The 18408-nt window shown below is 41.5% G+C and overlaps 1 protein-coding gene across 1 annotated transcript in view; it reads right to left on the minus strand.

Annotated features, from left to right (window-relative positions):
* The window catches only part of LOC134445458 (alpha-1,6-mannosylglycoprotein 6-beta-N-acetylglucosaminyltransferase B-like), a 65631-nt gene that overhangs the window by 19822 nt on the left and 27401 nt on the right, over nt 1-18408 (minus strand). The window contains exons 4-8 of the mRNA XM_063194531.1: nt 16839-16938; nt 14746-14755; nt 14040-14116; nt 4414-4584; nt 3318-3482 (exon numbers count right to left, since the gene is read on the minus strand). Coding sequence (XP_063050601.1) covers nt 3318-3482; nt 4414-4584; nt 14040-14116; nt 14746-14755; nt 16839-16938 — 523 coding nt within the window. The remainder of the gene's footprint in view (nt 1-3317; nt 3483-4413; nt 4585-14039; nt 14117-14745; nt 14756-16838; nt 16939-18408) is intronic.

The raw sequence follows: 18408 nt of genomic DNA on the forward strand, positions 1-18408 counted from the left end.
ATTCACTATTATTTTAAGCAGACATTGGACTGGCCCTAGCCTGGTTCTCACCGACGGTGCGTGTGTGTGTGTGTGTGTGTGTGTGTGTGTGTGTGTGTGTCAGTGGTGGACGAAGTACACCAGTTATGTACTTGAGTAAAAGTACAGTTACCTTGCATTGAAAACTACTCAAGTAAAAGTGAAAGTATTCATCTCACTTTTTTACTTGAGTAGAAGTACAAAAGTATCTGCCGTCAAAAATACTTAAGTACTAAAAGTAAAAAGTAAAAACTTAAAAATGAAGCCTTTGGTGCAATTTTAATATTTAAGTGTTGTAGGCCTAGTTTGGTCATATCTAATTAAATATCCCCTGATTTGCATAGGCTATACCAACATGTTAGAACTAGGCCATAACAGGCCTCAGAAACACTGTGGAGAAAGTCCATGGATGTTATAGCATCAGAAGTTCATTTTCACCTCTCTAACCATTTACTACTGACCCTAACATGCCCAAAATAACACATGAAAGGGTCTTTAATATTAAGAATGATTAGGCTGAAATTGATTATATGCCTATTAGAATAACTACTACAATACCCCCAACCCAGCCGTAGGCCTACAGTCCAGTATAGGCCTACTTATTTGTGACAGCAAGGAGTTAGAGTAGTAGCCAATAAAGTGCTTTATGTTTATTTTTTTTATAATTATGGTTTTGGTAGACCTCTTCCTCTTCTTCTTCTTCTTCTTCTTCTTCTTCTTCTTATTATTATTATTATTATTATTATTATTATTATTATTATTATTATTATTATTATTATGTAGTGTTTGGTTATGTTAAGGTTGGCTTAGGCCTATGTATGGACAAACAGACTTCTTGCGATTCTAAGCTACCTTTAAAGATAGGAACATCTTCATATACTTGTAATGGTCTCTATTTGCTAGATGCCAATGATTTGCAATAGCCTACTTGATACAACTTAGTTGGAACACTTATCTGTCTGATCATGAAAAAGCCTTTTGTGCTTGTGCACATCACTGGGCCAATATTTAGCCAAAGTCCATTTTTTTTCTCTTTTTTTAAAACACTTTCTTATTCTTGTTTTTTACAACCTCACTTTGGTGGTATTGCCAGTGCTTTTCATATCCACTGTAGCCTACTGACCTGACTTAAGGGAAAGGATACATGTTGCAAGGACACATGTTGCATGTAGCCTCACTTTGCAACATATGGTGGGCATGGCAATCCTCATGTAAAGATACAAACCCTTTACACAAGCCTCTTTTCCATAAAGTTGAAGCAAATCATTTTTTTGGTGACAGGGGAGTCTATTAGACAAGTAATTGATATCCCAAACTACTTCAGAAAATACTGCAATGTATTGAGGGGAAAGAATGCTATCACGGAGTTGTGCGCCTGGACCTGCATGGTTTGGAATAAGCAGCATGTTTAGGCATCCTGTGTAGCCTACTTGACTCAAGAAATCAACACGGCAATTATGTGACTCTATTGTAAGACATAACACAGATATAGCACAGTAAGTCAAATAAGCAGTAGGGCCAACATTAAGTATCAATTCGCTGATTATTCAGTTCAAACGCGAAACCTATCTGACACATTTCGTCTTTGACAGGCGAGTGCAGCCTACGAGCTAAACCTCTCCCCCCTCACACAACGAATACGACGCTACACTCTAACAACGTTATTGTCGCCTGCTTTATTGTTTTGCTGTGCTTTCCGCGTGTTACTACAAAGTACCGTTTCTTCTTATTTCAATTCGTCTCGCAAGGCGCAACAGTGGACACATCAGTGGTATTGCTCTGCTCGCTTTCCTTCTGAAACTAATTCTGTAGGCCTACAGTAGCGCTTGTTGTCACGTGACACATTACAACCAATCACAATGCCGAATCTCTGAGTCTGCCAATCGGATTCAGTTTCACTTTCTTCACACAAGCGTGAAATCTCAGATTTCATTTGACCAGGGCATTAAAAATGAATTAATTCACCTGCCGTGTATCGCCTTTAAAAACAAAAGGAACGAGTAAGGAACGAGTGTTTCTGTAAATGTAACGGAGTGAAAGTACTAAATTTCGCTTTGAAATGTAGTGAAGTAAAAGTATAAAGTCTTACCAAATGAAAATACTTGAGTAAAGTATGAAAGTATGGAAATGTTACTTAAGTACAGTAACGAATTACATTTACTTCGTTACTGTCCACCACTGGTGTGTGTGTGTGGTAGCACTGCCGTTAACATGCTCTTCTCGAGTCAGTAATGGTGCTGTGGGGTTCTTCTCTATTAATGTCAGACAGGCACTTTTGGTCCGGTGAGTTATCTGCAGATTTTATTTGACTGCTTCCGATATGGAAACAGCAACATGGAACATCCTAGCCAAAACACCATTCTCGCTGATCTTAGTTAGGATGCACACTGACCTGTGTCACCCCAGGGCATTTATACTCTGGGCACACCCAGCCCAGATGCTTTACAGATGCTAATTAGCTCAATCACACCTCAGCTGAGCTGACACTCAACACAGATTACAATGCTGACACACTGGAACGATATATACATAAAGTCACAGACATATATCTATATTCCTGCATATACATGTACATATAATAATCTGCATATGAATCATATAAGAATAAAAATATTACCACAGTGCATTTATTGCAACTCACCACCAAGAAATTCCTCCGTTTTCTGTTCATCTCTAAAGAGTCAATATAGTATATAATCTGTCCTGTGACTCATCAATGCCAGCTGCCGTTGATATTTGAGCAATAAATGTTCCGTTTATTTTCTACTCGAGAAGAGCATGATGGCAGCGCTAGCAGACGGTAGTGTGTGTAGCTCCGCTCCACCAGGGGGCTCTGCAGCTACACACACGTAGCGTCGGTGAGAACCAGGCTAGACCGCCCCCTAGCCTGCCACTGAACCCACTACTGTATCATCATAAAAGTCGTCTGTTATTTTCAGCGTTCTTGGGTGTTGTCAAGGAAGGACTTGGTGCCTATTTGTGAAGCAACCAACCAAGAATGAGGCAGTACCTCACCAGTGTGTGACATATTTTTTTTTGTTATCTATTTACTTGTGCGTGTGAGGCAGACATTCACAATTTGAATAATGCACTGAATAGAATGCTTCTTTTGTGCAAGAAAATACACATTTTTGTATCTAAAAAAACTGCTTCCCCTCCTCACCTTCTTCTGTTCCCTCCTTCCCCTCTTCCCCTCCTCACCTTCCTCTGTTCCCCTCTTCCCCTCCTCACCTTCCTCTGTTCCCCTCTTCCCCTCCTCCCCTTCTTCCCCTCCCTCCTTCCCCTCCTCCCCTCCTCACCTTCTTCTGTTCCCTCCAGCGGTGGTCGAGCTTGGCGTCGAGGCGTTGGGCGGCAGTGGCCCACTGGGCAGCCAGTCTGCGTATCCTCCTCTTCATGAAGCTCAGAGACTCCTTCCCCGTGCCCACCTGCTCCAGGAGGGACACCAGGTCTTTACGGAACGCCGCCTGCAGGGGGCGGACAAGAGGGGGGAGGGGGATTAATGACTGTCAAATGTATGGAGGGGGAAGTTGACTGTGTCCGTTGTGCAGCTGCTGTGCATGGGGTAATGACAGCTTGTCAGCATCTAGCATCCCTCTCCCTGCACCTACTTGTGTTGTTATGTGCTGCTTTAATAAACTATAGACACATACTGTAGACACATCCTGCTTTGTTAAATAAAACAAAGATATACATAACCAATGTACACCGACGATGTACATGGCCCACGAACATGCATGCAGTACACTCACACACACACAGAGGCAAAGGCACACACAGACTCACAGACGCACACATAGCATACACCTTACTGAAGATACATCCGACAGTCTCCCATGCAATTCCCATGGGGTTCAGACTCCAAGTGTCACATGGGACTCTTCGATGAGGCAAATAACACCTCAGACTAGCAGCAAGCGGCACTCTTGATAAAGCCCTGGAACTGCAGTTCTGAAAATAGAAGCAGCAGGATTTCTTTGGCTTTGCAACGCGTTTAAAAATAGAGCTCATTTATGTCAGACTCGCAGAACTCTCAAAGGACAGGAAGAGAGACACAGCCAGGAGTTAAGAGAACGAGAGAGAGATAGAGAGAGAGAGAGAGAGAGAGAGAGAGAGAGAGAGAGAGAGAGAGAGAGAGAATCACACAGTTCTTCTTTGGGAAACATTATTCGTTATCTTCTTGGTCAGACCAACATCTCGGCATGAGATTTGAAAGTTGATGATGAAACTGTCGCTCCAGTTGCCCAAATCACCTTTGTCTCTCCTCCATACAAAGTCAATTATTTTTGTCGCTGTTGTCGCTCTACTCGCTTTGGGTGTGCTTGTGCCATTACGTGTTACAGTTTTTTGGGTGACATGGTCACCAGAAGCCTTTCTTCTTACACAGTAATTTCTTACCTGTCTTCTGGAGGAGTTCTTCTTCAGGGTGGGCGGGGTGGTGTGGTTCCTCCAGGCCAGTGGGGGGCAGAACCACTCCACCTCACTCAGGTAGACCAGGAAGGAGCAGTCGGAGCCATCCACGCCGTAGAAGGCATAGCAGGGGTCCGACGTCCACCGCGATCGCATCCACTGAAACAGATGTATTGTATAATGGGTCATGTGTGTTGAGGGTTACGGTGTGTAGAGCAGAGAGTAGAGTGTCATTTTATGTTCCTAAAACAGTGAAATATCTACATTGTAGAACCCATTTAGCAAGGCCACACCCTCCTAGTCACGCAACTCCTTCGGCGTTGCAACTAGTCAGGTCAAGAGCAATGCAAGTACTTTCTGAGTTCCCGAAAATACGGAAACTCCTTTCATTGTGTTGGGAAGCAAACAACCATAAGCAGACCAAGGGAGGCGGGTCAACCATGCCGTTTGGGAAATGTTCATTGTTATGCTCTTGGTCAGACCAGGTCTCGAAGAGATTTGAACGTCGATGATAATCAGGCTAGGCCCCATTACCCATCAGCCATCACTGACACATCTAAGCATTGTCCCATGTCAGCAAAATGCCATGAAAGTTAACAGACGGCACAAAAGTCTAGAATTTCCTATATATCCAACCAACAAACACTGTATAGTCCTGCATAATTGAAGTAATCGTGCACATGTGGGAACGCAAAATTTGAACAGTCGGTTTAAATGTTGTAGCCTCTTTATGCAGATGGGGTCGCCAGCGGGCCTATTCACTATTTGCTGAAAATGCATTATAACAATATTGTTGACATTACCGAAAGCCTTAAGTAACAGATTAAGACATAGCCATTACAATTCTGGTGACACTAAGGCTGTTAAGGTGTTAAGAGAGGTCATGGGCCTCACTATAGCCTACTGCAGGTCTTAATGAGCGGTATGTGCACACTTTCATGGTGCCTGTCCTCAGCATTTACTATTGAATGTGAACCACAATAACATTGGGGCCCATGAGAAACACACTGACCCAAATACAACTCTCTCTTCACGTCTCTGATTATGCTAATTAGGAATCCCAATGGGAACACTGTACACGTAGTAGTGTCTGAGTTACACATCTGTTAGCATTAGATGTGTAATTATGACAATGGAGTATATGCTCATATCCCCTCTGGCTGTCCTACACTGTAACAAATTCCAGCTGCCTCAGAATCCAAAATTGATTTAAATCCTTATTGTAAGTTGTATGAAGTTGAATTGAAGCTTTGTGTTGTTTGAACACAAATCTTGAAAAAGCTTCAATTCAAAAGCTTCACACAATTTACAATAAGGATTTCAATTAACTTGGAATTCTGAGGCAGCTGGTAGACTTGTGATTTGAAGTTAAATCATGCAGATGTTTTTTACAGTTTTATAGCAGATGAATTAACTATGAGTTATCATGACTTATCACTGATATAATTTTTACAGTGTATATTTCTACAACCTGCCTGAGTTACTCTCTGCATCAAAGGGAGTGGACTGGAATCCTCACAGTTTTTTATTTTTATTTTACCTTTATTTAACCAGGGAAATAAAATCACATCGAGAATAAAAGTCTCTTTTACAAGTGAGCCCTGGCCAAGGTGGCAGCACACAGTATATTGTGACTAGCCACGCGCACGATTCTACGAACTTCCGCCAAGAGACTTTGCTACGTCTGGTAACTGTTTTCTGTGGATGTTGAGCGGCAGGAGTTTTATTTGGCCGGTGTTCTGACAAACGGTTTTACATTGTAATTTTATCCTACGGTAGGATGTTCTGTCAGACATGTCTGTTAAACGGTCCTACATCGCAAAAGATAGACGTCAGACACTTGTTCAACAACTTTTCTTGATTTTACAGAGAATTTCCTTCCCACTTCCTGCAATCGTGTCAGATCAAACAACCTCCAGACCAGGGATCAGGAACCTTTTTGGTGGAGAGAGCCATAAACGCCATTTAAAAAAAAATAATTTTTCATGAGAGCCATACCATTTTAAAAACACTGAATACAATGAAAAGCATGTATTTCAATTAAGCCCAACAATTGTAGAGTGTACTGTCAAGTTATTTCCTTTATTGATCACAGGTAAGTATAGGGTTGTCAACTGTCAACTTCATCATGGCGAGGGTCTGGGAGTCCTCTCCCCAAAAGGTCTTCATTACGTAGAATGTATTGAGAGGGGGGCCCTTTTTTGAGGGCTTTGTTTCGGGCCCGGCCAAAGCTGTCAGCGGTCCTGAGCTATTCAGACATATCGCTATTCAGACATATCGCTATTCAGACATATCGCTATTCAGACATATCACTATTCAGACATATCGCTATATTCAGACATCAGACATACCGTAGGGTTAGGGTCTGAATAGCGCCACGTAACTGTTTCACAGACATGTTTTCAAGGACAGCCTGGAAGTCCACTTGTCATATACGTACAGTAAAGAGTAAATGATTAAGCTGCAGACTGGCATGTTTTCATGGAAGTCCACTTGTGTTATCTTATGTGTGGTGTTTTATGTTTACTTTATCATACATCTTGGTTTTTTTTGTTTCTTAAGTGTATTCCTTTAACTAGATATGCCTTCTTGACCATGTGATATTGTGGGCCTATATGTGCACATTGGGCACCTTTTAATTGTATTATCAAATTCTTGTATTATTATTTATTTTAATTCTTTTTATTTTTTAGCTTAACCTCGATTCCTGTCCAGGGACAACAGATGAAAATTAGCCATGTGGCTATAATCTGGATCAATTGTATATTGTGCACTGTCCCTGCTAAATACACAATAAATAGAGTTAGGTTAGAAAGATGGAGAATGAAAATGAGTGAAGTGAACGTCCCAAATGATTTGGTCGGCTGTAGGAATGCATATTAGGGAGTATACGCTCTGGGCCGCAGTCCACATTAATTGCTCCATTGAGTTGACTAACAGCATGCAGGACTGCCAAGGGAGAGACTGAGGTGTAGTGGTGGTTGGAGAGGGAGGTGAAGGATGGTTGATTGATGACGGTGCCATGACTCGCCGTACTCGAGTGCCTCTAATTTCCCTAATGAAAATGGAGTGTGTGGAGTGTGTGTTTCTGGTTTACAAAAGGCCTATCCTACTGTGCCTACTTCAGACACCAGCTGGAAATTAGCTATTGTGCTATAATTGGGCATATTTACAGGAATGTACAGCATGTTGATGTTCATTAACCAATTGGGTAACAAATACTTCAAACCACAACCACTCCATCAATAATATATGTGCTGTATGCGTTGTAATTCAAACTGAAACTGTTGATTGACAGTCTTCGGTAACAAAATGTTTATAACATGGACATAATGTTTATGACGTATCTATGACTGTGTCATGACACTATTATGACACTATAATGACATGCTTATGACACCGGCGTCAAGTAAAGTGTTACCCAGTCTTCTGTACAAGTGCGTCTATCACTCCAGAGTAAAAGCAAGATTGTATTTGGCTCCCTTTCTAGAGTGGGGACTGACATGGACAATTGTGCGCATTCTAAAAAGACTGCACTTGAATTGTGTCTTGTCTCCAAACCAACCATTGAGCAGAATTATTCAGTGCACTTTTCAGTTGAAACAAGATTCATGGTCAGGTCTGAAAGGCTCTGGTGCTCTCAGAGACATTGTTGAAATGAAGGGGAAAGAGACAAAATAGTTTTGGAAGAAAGAGTACCGTAGTCTGCAACAATAATTATTTATTATGGCAAGATTAATCATCACCGGTGCGCTACAAGGCCTTCATGCTGACATGCAATGGAAGCTATAAAACTGAGGCATGGCACTGAATTTCAAGTAAACTTCAGACTTCATTGAACCACCGCTCTCCTTTCTTCCATCCTGCAGTACTCGATACAGAAATGTGCTTAATTTGTGTTTATAGTGCCAGCGGCTGCATTTATTTTCTCACATTAAGCACGGAGGGCACACCTTATCTCTCAGATCTGAGCTTTGTTTACATGCGAGCCAAGAGTCTACAGGGAGAGATCTAATCACTGAAATTGTGGCAGGACTCACATGGCTCTTCACTGTAGAAGCTATTGTATAAACATCAGAATACAAGCCTAACGTGTAACATCTTGGAAAAAAATACAAGCAATAATAACGAGCCCCTTAATGCACGCCGTACCTCCTGTGGCACGCTGTAATAGACATTGAAAGTTAACTACTATAGTACTACACTACTATGACAGTGCACCGGGCCTTTAGTAATACATTACGACTTGGTCATTGCCATTCTGGTAACAGCTAATTTATAATGCCATGTATTAAGGGTTAATGATGAACCTATACACTATCAGTTAGGTTTATTTGATAGGGGCAGATATACACATCATGTAGGCTATACAGGCATATACGGGCAGTCATGGGTGAGCGGATAGGGCGTCAGACTTGCATCCCAGAGGTTGCCGGTTCGACTCCCGACCTGCCAGGTTGGCGGGGGAGTAATCAACCAGTGCTCTCCCCCATCCTCCTCCATGACTGAGGTACCCTGAGCATGGTACCGTCCCACCGCACTGCTCCCCATGGGGCGCCACTGAGGGCTGCCCCCTTGCACGGGTGAGGCATAAATGCAATTTCGTTGTGTGCAGTGTGCAGTGTCCACTTGTGTGCTGTGGAGTGCTGTGTCACAATGACAATGGGAGTTGGAGTTTCCCAATGGGCTTTCGCTTTCACTTTATACAAACCCAACAGAAGAGCATCAAAGCATTTTTAGCCTTGACTAATTTCCAATGCCCGTCTTTAAAGTTACACTATGTATGAAGGTAGAAATCTAAGTACAGTAGGCCTAATACTGTAGATATGACTTTTGAAATAAAACGCCCACAAAACGGGTTAGAAACAATATCATTAAGTAAGTATCACAAACATTAGACAGTTAAGAAGTGGTTGAGATTCACACTGTGTGTGATAAAGGTTCAAGCCTTGACCTTAATGATGAGGCTCCATGGCATGCAGTGGTGGCGCAATATACGGCTCAGGGACAAAAGGTCAATGGAACAAGCGAATATATGCCAATGCATTAGTTTTTCATACATAATTCTTGATAAAGCAAAAGTAGGCCTATAAATATAGAAATCAGTGCACTTCATAGCTGTCAACAAAAGTGTCAAGATAATATAATGAAGTGTCAAGATAATATAATATAATGAAGAACAGAAAGTAATTTTTCAGATGTACGATGGAAGGCAATACTTGAAATGTAGGCCCCTGGTCATATTCATCTTATTGATGGTGCTTCATGGCATGCAATGATGGTGAATTGCTACATTTACATGAGTCATGTAATTCCCAATTTACTCAAATTAGCCCGAATAAAGCTTAATTCTGCTTTGAAAACGTCATGTAAAAACGTCTCAATTCAGAATTAAATGAAATATCAAAGGAACCTCAACGTAACTACTTCATTCCGAATTATTAATTAGAAATTAAAAATGTCATGTAAACGTATAGCCATTACAGAAGATTACTAGAATAAATGATGGTGAATTATTAGGTTCTTGAATGGAAGATTACTGGAATAAACAAACCTCTGCCAGCGGCCATGCTGTTCTGCAGAATCTGCTCCACTCGTACGGCCATGTTGGAAACGTTCTGGGCGATGGCCTGAATGCGCTCCACCAGGCCTGCTGGCTGGATCCTGAAACCGAATGAGAACATAAGAGATCAGTTAATATAGAAAGGGCAAAACAAACGAGAACACAAGAGATCAGTTAATATAGAAAGGGCAAAACAAACGAGAACACAAGAGATCAGTTAATATAGCAAGGGCAAACCGAACGAGGACATATGAGATCAGTTTATATAGCAAGGGCAAAACCGAACGAGAAGACATGAGATCAGTTTATATAGCAAGGGCAAACCGAATGAGAGCAGTGACTGAGAATGAGACAGTGGTGTAGTCTACTTTTTTGAAGTGGGTATACTGTATTTTTGAGCATTGTTTGAGGTGGGTATACTGTATATATTTGTGCTATTCTAAATAATCTACACAGTCTCACCCCAAGTAGTCAATTTTTGACTACTCAATTTTTGACACCCCAAGACTGCAATTTTTGACATCTTGGGTATTCCTTCCACGTCACATTTTGACTATGTCCTCAAAGGCGCCCCCTTGTGGCAGCATAACGTCATTGAGGTTAGGTTTAGGAATAGGTTTAGGGTTAGGCCACATAGTCAAAATGTGACGTGGAAGGAATACCCAAGACGTCAAAAATTGCTGTCTGGTCCAAGGTAGTCAGAAATTGACTACTTGGGGTGAGACTGCGTTGAAATAATGGATCGATCAATTTTAAGTAGGTATACTGAAATCCCTGAAATTTTGAAGTGGGTATACTCCGTATACCTGCATTCTACGTAGACTACTACACCACTGACATGAGATCAGATTATATAAAAGACCAAGCGAGAACACATGAGATATAATAAATATATATACTGGCAAGGGCAAATAAAGGGCAAACCGAACGAGAACACATGAGATGAGTTTATATAGCAAGGGCAAACTGAACGAGAACACATGAGATTTTTTTTACATAAAAGAAATATAATTTTGGTTATGCAAATACATGTTTGCTGTACAGTGAATCACGAGGCAGTGAGTAAACCATCAAGGCAACCGTGTGTGTGTATATTGCTGGATCGTGGGATGGTTAAATAAACAAGGATACACTTTCAGCTTTCACGCTGTACTGTGTTATGTAACTTGTAATAAATATATATTTTGCAGCGTTGGTTTCCCATTGGCATAATGAACTCTGATGAGTCACGCTCCGTGCTTCAGTTTAAACCAGTAAACCAACTGTGTGTGCTGCTGGTGAAGATATGTATGTACTTTCAGGGCTGGAATGGCCATCTGGCATAGCAGGCATTTCCCGGTGGGCCCTGCACCCTCATGGGCCCCTATTTTCAGAAATGTGTAGGCCCCGGGTTCTATTCACCTTATTGATGCCCACGAGGGGCCCACGAGGGTGCAGGGCCCACCGGTGAGTCAGTTCTGCGTCGATAATTATGAAGGGGGGGGGGGGGGGGTAAAAGTGGCCGGGCCCTATTTCTCCCCCAGACCACATAGTTTATACATAACACAATCGATCTTCAATTATTATCATATGAGTTGCAGCAAAAAAGGGACTACTGTACGCTGTGGAGAAGTGGGAGTGAAATGCTTTAAGTAGGCCCTGAGGAAAGATAGTTGGCTCGCATGTTTCCAGAGGAACATCAGTAGGCAGCTCCATAACCTCTGCCTTGTGACTCCAGAGCAGAATGCAGTAATAGAATGTATAGAATGCAGTACTAATATCTGGCAAAATGCAACAACGCTCCCATACCACCACGAGTGTGATGTGTGTGTTAATAGTACTAAACGGATTATTTCTGGCACATTATAGGGGACAACTACAGCATGTATTAGGAAAAAAGGCTTAATTTCCCAATTGACTCTAAAGATGAATCATCTCCCTCCATTGGTCGTTCACTGTTAAAACAAAATGAGAGAAAATGTTAGCCAGCTGAGCCAACCATTCTGATTCTGCGTTCTTCATTCCTGGCCGACTTCCTTTGCAGGTTAAAGACCAATCACATTGCAGCAGGGCAGCTCTTGACCAATCACATTGCAGCAGGGCAGCTCTTGACCAATCACATTGCAGCAGGGTAGCTCTTGACCAATCACATTGCATCAGGGCAGCTCTTGACCTCTCCATTCAACTCAGCAGCCTCGGCAGCCACAGCCAAACTACACTGAGATCTCGTTTTGAAAAACAACCCACTGGCAGACGTTATTTAGTGCCTTATCTCTTACTGAAACATATGGCTGAATATATGATTCATGCATTTGGAATGGAAGCTCCAAAATATGCAAATACTGTAATTGTTTGACTCTTTGACATAGGAGTCTTGAGATTAGACTGTTCCTGAAAATTAGTTTGTTCCCATCATTCCCAAAGTGCAGCTTAAAAATAAAGTCTCCTAAATGTCATATAATTGCTGATTTCCTAAGTCGCGCCCTCTACTTCTTGGTTCATGGGGCAGAGGGAGTCAAAAGATTGAATGGAAGTGAACAAGGCGAGTCGTGGTGGATTTGTGGTGCATAAGTGGAGGTCCAAGGTTTGGATTGGTGTCGAAAAACCACTCATTTCAAGCCCAGTAATATTTTTTTGACTCCCTCTGCCCCATGAACCAGGAAGTAGAGGGTGTGACTTAGGTGCCCCATTTTTTAACCTTATTTTTTAAACCCATATCGGCCCCAAATATTGGGTATCGGAAATCGGGTATCGGCCAAGGGTGATGAAAAAAAATTCTGTATCGCTACGACCATTAAAAAACCTGTATCAGTCGACCCCTACTCCATAGCATTAGATGTTTAATTATGACACAATTTAGTTTGTACAGCCAGCGGTGGAGTACATGTTCAGATCCCCTCAGGCTGTCCTAAGCCCGATTGGGACGGGACTTTTATTACCTATGGACCCCCGGTAATTCGGAATAATTACAGAGAATTTCTGAGTTCTTAGTCCTGTGCGAATGTGCCATGTCTGCGATTTGTGAGGTAATCATTCTGCCGCGAATTACCTATTAGATTTCGGCGAAACTCAGACGTCCTGGGGTAATTTTACATAAGCGCGCTGTCTGCACTCCCTTGTAATGTCTGTGAATTGAGTAAATAACAGACGTTTATTTATCCCGTCCGAATGCGCCCCGAAAAATCACGGAGGTCCGGGGGTAATTGCGATTTACCAGGGGTCCATAGGTAATATTTATCCAGTGCGAATCGGGCTCTACACTGTAAAAAATACCAGCTGCCTCAGAATTCCAAGTTAATTTAAATCCTTATTGTAAGTTGTGTGAAATTGAATTGAAGCTTTTTGTGGTTTGAACACAAATCTTGATAAAGCTTCAATTCAAAACTTCACACAACTTACAATAAGGATTTCAATTAACTTGGAATTCTGAAGCAGCTGGTATTTTTTACAGTGTAGAGCCTGAAGCAGCTGGTAAACTTGTGATTTAAAGTTAAATCATGTTGATTTTTTACAGTTTTATAGCAGAATGAATTAACTATAAGTTATCATGACTTATCACTGATGTCATTTTTACAGTGTATACCTCTATAACCTGCCTGAGTTACTCTCTGCATCAAAGGGAGTGGACTGGAGTCCTCACAGTATATTGTGACTAGCCACGCGCATTATCCTACGTACTTCCGCCAAGAGACTTGGCTCCGCACTACGTCTGGTTTTCTGTGGAGCGATGTTGAGCGGCAGGATTTTTACTTGGCCGGTGTTCTGACAAAAGGTTCTACATTGTAATTTTATCATAAGTTGTTCTGTCAGACATGTCTGTTAAACGGTCCTACATCGCAAAAGATAAACGTCAGACATGTTTGTTCAACAACTTTTCCTGATTTTACCGAGAATTTCCTTCAATCGATTCAATCGATTGCTTCCTGCATTCGCGTCAGATCAAACAACCTCCAGACCATGAATACGAAATGAAATGGTAGTATTATGGGATGGTCAGGACCAGACTCTATTGTGACTTTGAAGCCAGACAGGTCCATCTATTCATCCATCCACACTGGACTGGGTGACTTACTTCCACTTTGCTGGGGCAGTCTGGGTAGCGAGGGTCTCGAGGAACTTCACACTGACCCGTTGAACCATCTCTTACAACTGTAGAGAAGACAGGGAAGCAGAGAGAGAGAGAGAGAGAGAGAGAGAGAGAGAGAGAGAGAGAGAGAGGAGAGAAGAAATAATCTCAGTTCCGGTCCTGTCATCCGGGTGTTTGTTTTTAATAAAGATCTGAATCCTCTCCTGCATGATACATGAGGCTCAGCTGTAACTGCTCTCCAGATGGCACAGCCAAGCATCATATACATTACATTAAGTCCAGGGAAGCTGAAAACAAATGAAGTGAATGTCCCAAATGATTTGGTCCACTGAATGTATGCAGATGAGAAAGTACATGAGTGATATAGAGTATAGTAGCATTCAGGCTGTGCACTGCCGACAGAATAATTAAGTACCCGAGAAACCAGCAAAATAGTACTAGCCTAATAGAGTTAGGTTAGAAAGATGGAGACTGAAAACGAATGAAGTGAATGTCCCAAATGATTTGGTCTACTGGAGGAATGCATAGGTAGCATACTCTCTGGGCCGCAGTCATCACATTAATTGCTCCATTGAGTTGACTAACAGCAGGCAGGACTGCCAAGGGACTCGGGAGGGACGGCTGTGGTGGTTGGGACTGAAGTGTAGGTTGATTGATGACGGTGCCTGGATAGTACCATGACTCGCCATACTCGAGTGCCTCTAATTTCCCTAATGAAAATGGAGTGTGAGTTTCTGGTTTACAAAAGGCCTATCCTGCCGTGCCTACTTCAGACACCAGATGGAAATTAGCTATTGTGCTATAATCTGGCACATTTACATGCATGTCCTGAAAAATAAAATAAAAGTTAAGTAAAGTCAATGGGAGTTGGAGTTTCCCAGGTGGGCTTCCACTTTCATTATAGGTAGAGTAACTACAAGTCAATTGAGTCTAATACTTAGACAGCACAAATAGCCAAAAGCTATCTCCACTACAAAGCTTGTTTTAACTTAATTAATTCTCGGCGGTCTCTGCATCTATCAAATACTTCAAACCACAACCACTCCATCAATAATGAATGTGCTGTGTGCGTTGTAATTCAAATTGAAACTGTTGATTGACAGTCTTCGGTAACACTTTACTTGACGCCAGTGTCATATGCATGTCATTACAGTGTCATAATAGTGTCATGACACAGTCATAGATAAGTCATAAACATTATGTCTATGGCATGAACATTTTATGACTGTTGGCCTTAAAGGGGTATGCCACTATTTTAGGGCTTTATACAGTTAAAATCGTTGGCCAGAGTTTATAAAGGTAGTTAAGTGTCTTATTTTTCATGTTAAGCGTTGTCTTGCTTTAAGACAAGTTAAAAGAGGGAAAATGTAGCTAATCACATGTGCGTATGCTACAGTAATGCATTGACTTGAAACTGTGCGCATTCTAAAAAGACTGCACTTGAATTGTGTCTTATCTCCAAACCAACCATTGAGTCAAATTATTCAGTGCACTTTTCAGTTGAAAAAAGATTCATGGTCAGGTCTGAAAGTCTCTGTTGCTCTCAGAGACGTTATTGAAATGAAGGGGAAAGAGACGAAATAGTTTTGGAAGAAAGAGTACCGTAGTCTGCAACAAGAATTATTTATGGCATGATTAATCATCACCAGTGCGCTACAAGGCCTTCATGCTGACGTGCAATGGAAGCTATAAAACTGAGGCATGGCACTGAATCTCAAGTCAACTTCAGACTTCATTGAACCTCTGGTCTCTTCCACGTTGTGTAGCACCGGACACGACGTGCTTAATTTGTGTTTATAGTGCCAGGGGCTGTATTTTTTTTTTTTTCCGCATTAAGCAAATTTGCTCTACAAATCACGGAGAGCACACCTTATCTCTCAGATCTGAGCTCTGCTTTCATGCGAGCCAGTGTCCACAGGGAGAGATGTAATCACTGTCAAATTGTGGCAGGAGTCACCCGTCTCTTCACTGTAGAATCTACAGTATAACCATCACAATACAAGACTCACACGACTCTTCACCATAGAAGCTATAACCATCAGAATACAGTATTATTTACTACAGAATTAAGTATCACATTAAGTATCATTAAGTACAAAAACTAGACAGTAAAGAAGTAGCTGAGATTCACACTGTGTGTGATTGAGGTTCAAACCTATTCAAAAATAGCACAAAATAGGCCTATAAAGTTAGAAATGTATGAGCTTCACAGCTGTCTAACAAAGTGTCCAAAAATAATATCATGAAGACAGAAAGCAAAAAAACAGACAGGAATGTAACACTTTAGATGTACGATGGAAGGCAACACTTGAACTGTACTGTAGGCATCTGACCCTATTCACCGTATTGATGGTGCTTCATGGCATGCAATGATGGTGAATATAGAAGAGGTAACACTTGAGAATAACATCCTATTCACAGCTTTATAAACACTTAATAAATAATGAACTAATTATCAACAAAATGTTTACAAATGTTTATAAATAGGCAAGAAATACTATGCTAACACAGCAGACACAGCGTAGTCACATTGGTCCTGGAAGTTTCTCCTCCAAAGACCAGAAGGCATAAAACCACATGAAACTCACACAGTAGGAGTTGATTCCCACTCCACTGTGCATTCGTAGTTTGATTATTAGTCATTTACAAACATTTGTAAATGCTTTGTTAGATGTTAATTATTATTAAATGTTAATAAATGTTTATAAAGCTGTGAATAAGACTAGGTAGTTATTCTAAAATGTTACCATAGAGGAATAACGGAATAAACAAATCTCTGCCAGCTGCCATGCTGTTCTGCAGAATCTGCTCCACTCGTACGGCCATGTTGGAAACGTTCTGGGCGATGGCCTGAATGCGCTCCACCAGGCCTGCTGGCTGGATCCTGAAACCGAATGAGAGTTAATATAGAAAGGGCAAATAAAGAAAGGGCAAAAGCGAACGAGAAGACATGAGATCAGTTCATACAAAAGAAATGCTGGCAAGGGCAAGTCAAGGGCAAACCGAATGAGAACACACGAGATCAGTTTACTGTATATGGCAAGGGCAACCCAAATGAGAGCACACAAGATCAGTTTATATAAAAAGACATACTGGCAAGGGCAAACCAAATTTGAACACACGAGATCAGTTTATATAAAAGAAATATAATACTGGTTATGCAATTATATGTTTGCTTTGCTGTACAGTGAATCACGAGGCAGACTTCAGAGTAAACCATCAAGGCAACCGTGTGTGTGTATATATTGCTGGATCGTGGGATGGTTAAATAAACAAGGATACACTTTCAGCTTATAAAACAAACGCTGTACTGTGTTCTGTAACTTGTAATATATATAAATATATATATTTTGCAGCGTTGGTTTCCCATTGTCATAATGAACTCTGATGAGTCACGCTCAGTGCTTCAGTTTAAACCAGTGAACCAACTGTGTGTGCTGCTGATGCGGGGGCAAGCGCTATTCAGACATACCGCTATTCAGGGTTAGGGTAACTGCAGTGGTGTAGTCTACGTAGAACGCGGGTATACGGAGTATACCCACTTCTAAATTTCAGGGATTTCAGTATACCCACATAAAATTGATTGATCCATTATTTTGAATGGCACAAATATATACAGTATACCCACTTCAAAACATGCTCCAATATACAGTATACCCACCACAAAAAGCAGACTACACCACTAACTGCATGCACTCTCCCTAAACTGAAAAAAAACTAGCACAAACCACAGAAATGGCAGATTTCGGTGGGAAATGTGCTGGTATTCAGACAATAGACATCAATGTCTGAATAGCGGCATGTCTGAATAGTGGCATGTCTGAATAGCGGCATGTCTGAATAGTGGCATGTCTGAATAGCGGCATGTCTGAATAGTGGCATGTCTGAATAGCGGCATGTCTGAATAGCGCCATATCTGCTGGTGAAGATATGTACTGTAGACATTCCCTGGGAGATCTGCACCCTGGCTAAGGTCACAGCAGTCACTGAATTTATTAAGAGACGCGAGGCTTTGCAAGCAATAACAATGACCTGCCACCAAAAAGGTGAAGGTCAGAGGGGTCATTCAAATTATTTACAGACCAGGGGCTTACCAAATAATACCAAATGACCTGACTCGAACAGGATTTGTTCGGTTTATAAAGTGCACACAGTTTATACATCACACAATCGATCTTCAATTATTAGCATATGAGCTGCAGCAAAACAAGGACTACTGTGTACGCTGTGGAGAAGTGGGAGTGAAATGCTTTAAGTAGAATACAACAAGGACTACTGTGGAGAAGTGGGAGTGAAATGCTTTAAGTAGAATACAACAAGGACTACTGTGGAGAAGTGGGAGTGAAATGCTTTA

Source organism: Engraulis encrasicolus, chromosome 1 (genome assembly GCF_034702125.1).
Source record: "Engraulis encrasicolus isolate BLACKSEA-1 chromosome 1, IST_EnEncr_1.0, whole genome shotgun sequence".
Lineage (NCBI taxonomy): Eukaryota > Metazoa > Chordata > Actinopteri > Clupeiformes > Engraulidae > Engraulis > Engraulis encrasicolus.